This window comes from Pezoporus flaviventris, unplaced genomic scaffold (genome assembly GCF_033815535.1).
Source record: "Pezoporus flaviventris isolate CSIRO_AGI_PZ_B2104156 unplaced genomic scaffold, CSIRO_AGI_Pfla_v1 ptg000015l, whole genome shotgun sequence".
NCBI classification, from domain to species: domain Eukaryota; kingdom Metazoa; phylum Chordata; class Aves; order Psittaciformes; family Psittacidae; genus Pezoporus; species Pezoporus flaviventris.
The window spans coordinates 19,389,556-19,398,157 of record NW_026892563.1 but is presented as its reverse complement, the minus strand read 5'-3'; the positions used below and the strand labels follow the sequence as shown (position 1 = coordinate 19,398,157).

Sequence of the window (8,602 nt, the reverse complement as noted above, 5' to 3'; positions counted from 1 at the left end):
GATGTAAGGCAGGATGCACTACTACTGAATTTTCAGCTAAATTTTCCAGATACCTGGCTGCTGAGCTGGTGTCCAACAGTTAGGTCAGGTAACACCAGTCATCGCACCTGCAGCAAGAATGGAACTTTGCCCTGCTGTAAGACTCCCAGAGATTCAGCGGTTGTTGCTATGTTGTTTGGGGTTTTTTGTCTTCAGTGTGCAGGAGCAGTCCTTTCCCTAAGAGAATTTACCCAAACAAATTTCTTGTTACTGCAAAGACTGAGTATATTGACGAAATAATTTTTTCCTCACATGTTTCTGTGGTATAGATAAACTATGAATTTTCAGGACAACGTATCTACTTCACGGTTCTTTTCAATGGAGGATAAAGGACAAGACCCTCCCATGAAGCATGAACTGCCTTTCTGTGTTCTCCTGCAAAACTAACCTATGGCAGATACAGGAAAAAACAGAATGTGCCTAGCTTCAAAATGAGTTAGCTGCATTTACAAACTATGAGCAACTCAGAAATCAAGTTCTTCTATAGGAATGGAAGATACCCTCTGTTTTATAGAGGCCACTTACAGTTGCAAGTGAAAAATGGAAATTGGTTATCTTTCCCTAGTTCCAGAGCCAAAACTGGAGGCTAGCCAACAAGCAACAACCCCAACCTTTAAATATACTTAAATCATCAAAGGTCAATCTACTGGATTACTCGTGGGGTGGTTTTTTGGGGGTTGGCTTTTTTTTGTTTGTTTGGTTTTTGTGGGGGTTTTTTTGGTTTGTTTTTTCCCCTTCTTTTCCAAAACTTATGTTCTTTTAAATTATTACAAAAATCATGTTTTAGGATTCTGGCCTGTTTAGTTAACATCACCTTTTATTGACTGAGAAATTCATCTCACTCTCAGAATTTGAGTGATCAGTGCATTGATACGTGAACTCAAGACATTTTATGGGAATTAGAACTTGTACACCCCTCCGGCTTCTGATCAGAATTTGTTTGCTTGCTTGTGTTTTGTTGTGTAGAGCAAATCATTAATCTGATCAGTGCCCTGAAATTTCCCCTCAGTGTATAGTTCTGCAGACCTAATTTTTGTTTGAATTCTGGAGTTCATAGGGTTGGGCCTGAGGATGCTGTCAGGTGTTGCTGGCAAAAAAATCATAGAAACATAGCCTTTTGTAACTGGAAAAAAGAGCTTCATTTGAGTATTGATGTCTTTCCCACGTGTGCTTCACTGCAGGACTGACACTTAGAAACTTCCTCAGCACCTCCTTTTGTTTGGCTTTGTGTTAACTTCATGTGCAGAGGTGTTACTTCTCATGAAGGAGAAGCAGTCAGTTTGGGAAGCTGAAGCAAAAACAGTAAGCAAGAGTAGTGGGTCTTTCACATCAGTCTTCATGGGCAGCTGGGCAGCAAAGGCCAGAGGCATCCTGGCGGCCAGCAGGGGCAGAGCAGTGATTGTCCACCTGTACTGGGCACTGGTGAGGCTGCACCTGAAATCCTGTGTTCAGTCCTGGGCCCCAGGAAAGACACTGAGATGCTGGATTGGGTCCAGAGAAGGACAACAGAACTGGTGAAGGGCCTGGAGCATAGCTGTGATGAGGAGCGGCGGAGGGAACTGAGGTTGTTTAGCCTGGACAAGAGAAGGCTCAGAGGGAACCTTATCGCTCTCTACAGCTACCTGAAAGGAGGCTGTAGTGAAATGGGTTTGGTCTCTTCTCCCAGGTAGGGATAGAACAAGAGGTAATGGCTTCAAGCTGCACCAGGGGTTTTAGATTGGGTATTAGGAAAAATTTCTTCACTGGGAGGGTGATCAGGTATTGGCACAAGCTGCCCAGGGCAGTGGTGGAGTCACCATCCCGGAGTGATTAAAAACCCGTGTACATGGTTTAGGGTGGGCTTAGCAGTGCGGGGGTGGACTTGATCTTCAAGGTCTTTTCCAGCCTAGCCCGTTCTATGATTGTGCTGCGGGGATCGCCACGCACACCTGAACTGATGACAGTGATGGGCTCTAAGGTCCGATCAGCCGCACCGCTACGACGAAGTTTAGCGAGAGAAAGCACCGCCCGCGGCGGTGCTCACCGGAAGTGACGGCACAGCTCACTAATAACGAGGCCGCAGCGACAACCGCCGCAGTTGGCGCGGTCAGCACTAGGGCGAGGCGAGGCCAGGCCAGGCCAAGCCGGCGCCATCGCATTGGCGGTGTCGGCGGCGCGGCTGCTTCGGCTCTCCCCTTTCCTGCCCTCCGGGAGCCCGCGCAGGCGCACCCCGGGGTAGGACGGGACGGGATGGGATGGCGACGTCCTCGCTCCCGACACCGCGGTACGATCACGTGGGGCCGCACGGGCCCTTCCGCGATGTGTATGAGCCGGCCGAGGACACCTTCTTGCTGCTGGACGCGCTGGAGCAGGACGCGGCCCGCCTGAGGCAGGCCCGGTAGGCACCGCGGGGAGGGGCGGGAGCGGCCCTTGGGAGCGGCCAGTGGACGGGAGGGGGCGAGGCGAGGCGAGGCGGTCCCGTCCGTCGCCTCTCCGCGGGCTGTTGGCTGAGGGGAGCGCGGTAACACCGCGTCTGCCGCGCTCCTTAGAACGGCTTCGGGCTCTGTTGGTTGTCCGTAGGGTGGCGCTTTGGGGGTAACATACGAGCAGCGTGCAAGGGCTGCACCGTATTTCGGTGGCAGCAGCACGTATTTGAGTATTTCAGCTCTGGGGCCTGGAGGACTGGAGCACCTCTCCTGTGAACACAAGCTGAGAGAGCTGGGGCTGTTCAGCCTGGAGGCTCTGGGGAGACCTTAGAGCAGGTTCCAGTGCCTAAAGGGGCCTTCAGGGATGCCGTAGAGGGACTTCATCCCCTTCAGGGATGCCGTACAAGGGCATGTAGTGACAGGACAAGGGGTGATGGTTTGAAACTGAAAAGTGTACATTTAGATTAAATATTACAAAGAAATCATTTACTATGAGGGTGGTGAGACATAGCAGAGGTTGCCCAGAGAAGCTGTGGCTGCCCTATCCCTGGCAGTGTTCAAGGCCAGGTTGGAGGGGGCTTTGAGCAACTTCCTCTAGTGGAAGGTGTCGCTGGCCGTGCCAGGGGGTTGAAACTGGATGAGCTTTAAGATCCCTTCCAATCCAAACCATTCTGCGATTTTTATGAATGTGGTAAAATGCTTGTGTCTCAACCCCAGTGAAGCTGTAGGAGTTGTGTAGCTGCTCGGGTTGCTGCCCAGTGTCAGCAGCTGAAGTATGCCTCTGTAACTATAACCACTACAGAAATCGCCCAAGGAGTTAATGTTATGAGTGATTATTTTGAAACTGCCTGCCACTGCTGTTTGCTCAGAGCTGGCTGAAACTCTTATGAGGTATTCTGCATTTGAGTCCTGCTTTAGTTGTGTGGCTTCGTAGAATAGTTAGCGTTGGAAAGGACCTTGAGATCATCTAGTTCCAACCCCCCTCCCATGGGCAGGGACACCTCACACTAAACCATGTCACCCAAGGCTTTGTCCAGCCTGGCCTTGAACACTGCCAGGGATGGAGCATTCACAACTTCCCTGGACAAATCATTGGAGGTGTTCATCAGTTTCTATTGGAGTTCAGTATTGCTGCAATAAATCTGTACTAAATGCTGTAGAAATGTAGCCTGTCCTGTTGAGATTGTGCAGTTAATGGAAACTTTATGTTAGTAGGCATGAGGGAAATGTTATCACAGGCCACTTTGGGAAACACATAAGGAATTGTCTGTATGGTCACCAAGAGGCCTGAAAAACACCGTGGAACAGGCAACAAGATGTGGGCTTTGACATGTCATAGGCTTTGAAGGCTGTATGATAAATATTTCAGCACATAGGATGGCATCAGGTTTTTTAACACTGCCTTGACTAATTCTGCATCTGTTGTAGGTGGTCTTATACATTACAAATAAGTCATCCAGAGTCTTCTCTCTTTAGAGTTGAGATCTGCCTTGAAATAGGATCTGGATCTGGTGTGGTTTCGACATTTGTAGCTTCCTCCATTATTGGATCCAGTGCACTGTATATGTAAGTATAATAGCACTTAAACTGCTGCATGCACTAATAAACAATACTTAACCTTCACATATATACTTTCCATTTTTACATTTTAAAACCTGTTCTTTTCACAAAGCAATATCAGCTCAATTCTGCAGGTATGGAAATCAAAGCAAAGCAAGCCTAAACTACTTACTTCAGGTTCTTTAAGTAGTGGTGCCACTAGAATTCCATTTTCCCACTTCTGAGACAAATTGCTAAGTTTACTATTGTGTTCACTTATCTAAATTTTAGCCACTGACTAGTCTTACTGAGGTATGATGACACGACGTTAGTTATGGATGCTGGCAGTAACAGAATTTTATGAGAGACTTGTATGCATATGTATTTATGCAGAGTTAGCATTGAAAAACAGATGCTGCACTTTAGCTTTCATACAGTCATTGAAACTTCCAGCATAGTGTTGAGTGGTTTAGCTGCTGATACATTGTGTGTATTTTACTGGTTATTTTTTGCTATAGACTTGAAAAGTAAAGGATGTTTTCACTGGGAGTACATAAATCAGCATATGGTTCACGGTGATGTTACAGTACCCAAATATAGTACCCAGTAACTTAGGCTTTGTAATATTTTGCTTCTAGATGCACAGATATCAACCCAATGGCAGCTTACTGTACACTGGAGACAGCTCTGCTTAACAACGTTCACCTTCAGCCAGTCATTACTGACTTGGTAAGATGTTTCAGTAATATCTTTATAGTTTTTGTAATTTTTAATACTTATTAGGGATACTGAAAAGTAACTGTGGCCTGGAACAAGCATTCTCTTAAAAAGCACAGAAGTAAAAAAGAAAACAATAAAATTCGAAAGTGTTTCTGAAAGAAGGGAAAACCAAACTGCTTCAGCTCTAAAATTCAAATTTAAGCTTTAAAATTTCATTGAATTAATTTTAAAACTTAATCATGTAGATATAGTTTAGAAAGTCTTGCACAAGGAACTCTGCAGTGACCTGAAATTATCATAGCTCTTTCTCTAATGTGATGCATTTCTTAGTTCTCGGCTCTTTCTGATTTAATTAGGAACTGTGTATGTTGTTACTTTTTCCTTACAAAACTTGATATGGAGAAAAGCTAGGTTTCTCATCACTTTAGCAAGATGTTTGTTTAAAATACTCTAAATATCTGTGTTTATAAAAGATAATGAAGATAGGCTCTAAAATGGATGAAATACTGCTCATACTTGAGAAATGAACTGCCGTTGTCACTGATTGGTAATTTTGGGTAACAAATATTAAGCAATGATAACTTAAATTCTTTTATATCTGACTTATCTAATTTTGTGTCCACGTATGTGTCTCTTTCTCTTCTACATCCCATACATAACATACTCTTTAAGATGACTGAAATGTTCTGCTGTGCGTGAATACTTCTTCGTGATGCTTCTCTTGCACTTAGAAAGTAGAGCTCAGTGTTCCAGAGTCAGGCTGAAATGCTCAGAATATCCAGCATTATGTAACTGTATTTTTGCAAAATGCTTGCATTGTTTCAAAAAAAGAGGGAAAATTAACCAAAGAACCTTCAACTCATCTACAGGTCAAAGGACTGTCTCCAAGATTAAATGGGAAGGTTGATCTACTGCTATTTAATCCACCATATGTGGTGACACCTTCTGAAGAGGTAGGAAAAATTGGAAATACACAATAAAAATGATATTTCTACTGTCGGAGGAGAAATGGCAAAACAAATACGCTCTGCTATGAAAACTGAAGGGGTTTGGTTTTGTTTTTAAATAATAGAGGATGTTGTAGGACCAGCACTCTTCTAACAGCACTGTTGTGGAAATTATTTACTGGAGTTGCTTATAAAGACTATGTGGGAATAAGGATTGCTAGCTGCTGCTTCTCAAGACCTAGTTTCTCCATCAAGTATAAATTGTGTAAGACTTTTGTTAGGCATGCTAAGGCATTCCCATGAGAGACTTTCAATGTAAAATGCACTTTTTCCCTGCAAAATATCCTCTGCTTCTGCAGTCACTATTCTCAGAATTTGACCCAAAAACACTTAAAGGGTTTTCTGGCCACCTTCCATTTGGCAAACACACTCATAAAACATAACAAGAAAATATGTAAAAAGCACATGACAAAATGTAGCTCTTTTAATCCAGTTTAAGAGTAGAATTTGAAACAGAAATTGTATGTTCATTGTGTAAAAAGTAGTCTTGAAGTAATTTTGCTGCATATTATGTATTCGCATGCTTCAAGCTGAAACATTATCACTCTGAGCATACACTAATCTGATAAATTAAAGTTGACAGATTTCTAATGGCAGACATCCAAAACTAGAGATTACGGTAATGTTTCTCTTCTGAGTGACTCTTCTATCATTCTGTATTGTGACAATCTTTGCCTTCATTCCTTCTAGGTGAAAAGCCACAGAATAGAGGCATCCTGGGCTGGTGGCAAGAAGGGCAGAGAAGTAATGGATAGAGTTTTTCCATTAGTACCAGACCTACTTTCACCAGAAGGATTATTCTACTTGGTCACAATTAAAGAAAATAATCCAGGTGATCGCTTTCCTTGGACCATTAAATGTGCCAAACCAGATCTAACACTATATTAAATCAAAATGTCGATCACTGCAATGTTCTCCAGCTTATCAGACTTCAGTAAACAAGAAAAAGTTGAATCTAACATGTGGTGACAGCAACTAAGTCAAGATTGACAGCATGTATTGACATTCATATAGGTGGTTTAGGTCCTCATTTAGAAATGCTGTAGATGACCATATCTGCCTGCTTCATAAAGGCCATGGCATCTCTGTGGACTCTTGTGCTTCTCGTCTTTTAATTTCATGTGGGTGTCTAATCTACAAAGGGACTTTTACGTAAACTGATGTCTCTTGGGAGTCCTTTTCCTGAATTGATGGCTTTTGCATCCAGTGCATGGTGAGCTAGACAAAATATATAAGCAAATTTACCAAAAGAACACCCTAACTTAGTTTGGAAAATGGTATTATGTAGGTCCTGACCCCAGCAGGGTCAGGACCCCACACTCAAGTGTGGGCTTCAGTTCCACACTTGAAAGGTGACTGTAAATCTTAAGAACTAAGTATAACAAAGCCAGGCCCATCCTTCCTTGTCAAAGAGAATGATGGTGTGAACTTAAAGGGCAAGAGCCTTCAGTTGGGTATGTGATGTCTTTCATTTTGGCAGGCATAGAGAAAAGGTGCAGACTTGTTTCTTCTAATCTAGTGCTTAATGGCTATGCATTGTTTTAAGAAACGCTTTTCTTTCACATCCTGTAGATTAGGCAACTTTTGGGAGAAGGTGCTACAAATTTTAGTTTCTTCTACAAATTAGTTTCATAACTGAATTGTTTATTGCTATTAATACCAAATACAGAACTTCAGTTAGCAAATTGTGAACTTCATTTGTTCTTGGTTGAAGACTATTTTGGATAAAACTTAGCAACAGCACAGTTTATAATCTTTGTTTTACAGCTTATGTTCGGTAGATACTTCAGCATTGCCTTTTACAGCTGCTTTCCATATGAACTCAATTGTAATGCTACACTTTCAATTACAGATGAAATCCTGGAAACAATGAAGAAACATGGCTTAGAAGGCACACAAGTACTTTCCAGACAAGCAGGACCAGAGATGCTTACTGTCCTCAGATTTAGGAAGTCACTGATAACTGCTCTTCATCTTCCAGACACTAGACATGCAGAAAGCTGAACACAAGAGAACTGAAGTTGCCCAATCAAATTTTAAGCCTAGATTTTCCATCCTCTTGAAGAGTATCTTCACTTCCCGATTACTGCAGTGAAACTGATCAAGATGCTATATTTGTTTTTATTCTGGATGTCACCCAGCAGTTGTTGGCTTTCAGAGGTGTAGGGGTTCTCTAGCTATCCACAGGACAGTTGAAGGGCAACTGTGAAATACCCTGCCTTGTTGTATTTGCACTTAAATATTGAAAACTGTTTCCTTTATAAATAGGTATTTGTATATTTTGTCATTGTGGCTTATTAAAATAATTTACTTGCTATAATTCTTCCAGATTTAATATCCTTATAATATCTTTAATATATCCTTTTAATAACTTGCTCTCTATGCCTGTGCTGGATTTGAATGAACACTTAAAATCAGTGTTACTTATTTTGATGTGGCATAAGATACTTTTAGAAGTCTAAGGCACAGTTACTGAGTTTCCTTCACTTGCAAGGAAACGGTGTACTTTTGAACAGTAAGCGTCTATCAAGAGCTAAAGCAAAAGCAAGCTCTTACTCTCCTAAAGTCTTCTGGGCAACAGTGGGGTGACTGTGCTCCCTCTTCTGTCATTTTTCATGTAATCTACAGCAGTACCCTCCTTGTAAAGTTTTCATCCATGAAAAGGCAGTAATAGGGGAAAAAGAAGAGATGCTATAGAACAGGCTGGTTACTGGGTAGCTGAAAACAAGGACTTTAGGTAGACAAGTGGAGTGAAAGTCGTCCCTCACTGTCCAAAATGGGAAACTATTTCCTTACCACTGAATCCAGATGAAGAGCTTTCCTCTGCAGTTTCTTCCTCCTCCTGCCGCCCACAGAATGTTCATGTACAGAGGTGCCCCAGCAGCATACATG

The 8,602-nt window shown here is 42.6% G+C and overlaps 1 protein-coding gene across 2 annotated transcripts; it reads left to right on the top strand.

Annotated features, from left to right (window-relative positions):
- The first annotated feature begins 2,241 nt into the window (after window positions 1-2,241).
- On the top strand, window positions 2,242-8,024 carry N6AMT1 (N-6 adenine-specific DNA methyltransferase 1). Of its 2 annotated transcripts, XM_061453744.1 has the most exons (6): window positions 2,242-2,416; window positions 3,921-4,010; window positions 4,622-4,712; window positions 5,573-5,656; window positions 6,401-6,542; window positions 7,563-8,024. In XM_061453744.1, exons 1-6 carry the CDS (start codon window positions 2,274-2,276, stop codon window positions 7,712-7,714), a joined length of 702 nt encoding a protein of 233 aa, XP_061309728.1. In that variant the 5' UTR covers window positions 2,242-2,273; the 3' UTR covers window positions 7,715-8,024. The 2 variants fall into 2 exon arrangements, with proteins under 2 accessions (XP_061309728.1, XP_061309729.1); XM_061453745.1 differs by lacking the exon at window positions 3,921-4,010.
- The last annotated feature ends 578 nt before the right edge of the window (window positions 8,025-8,602 follow it).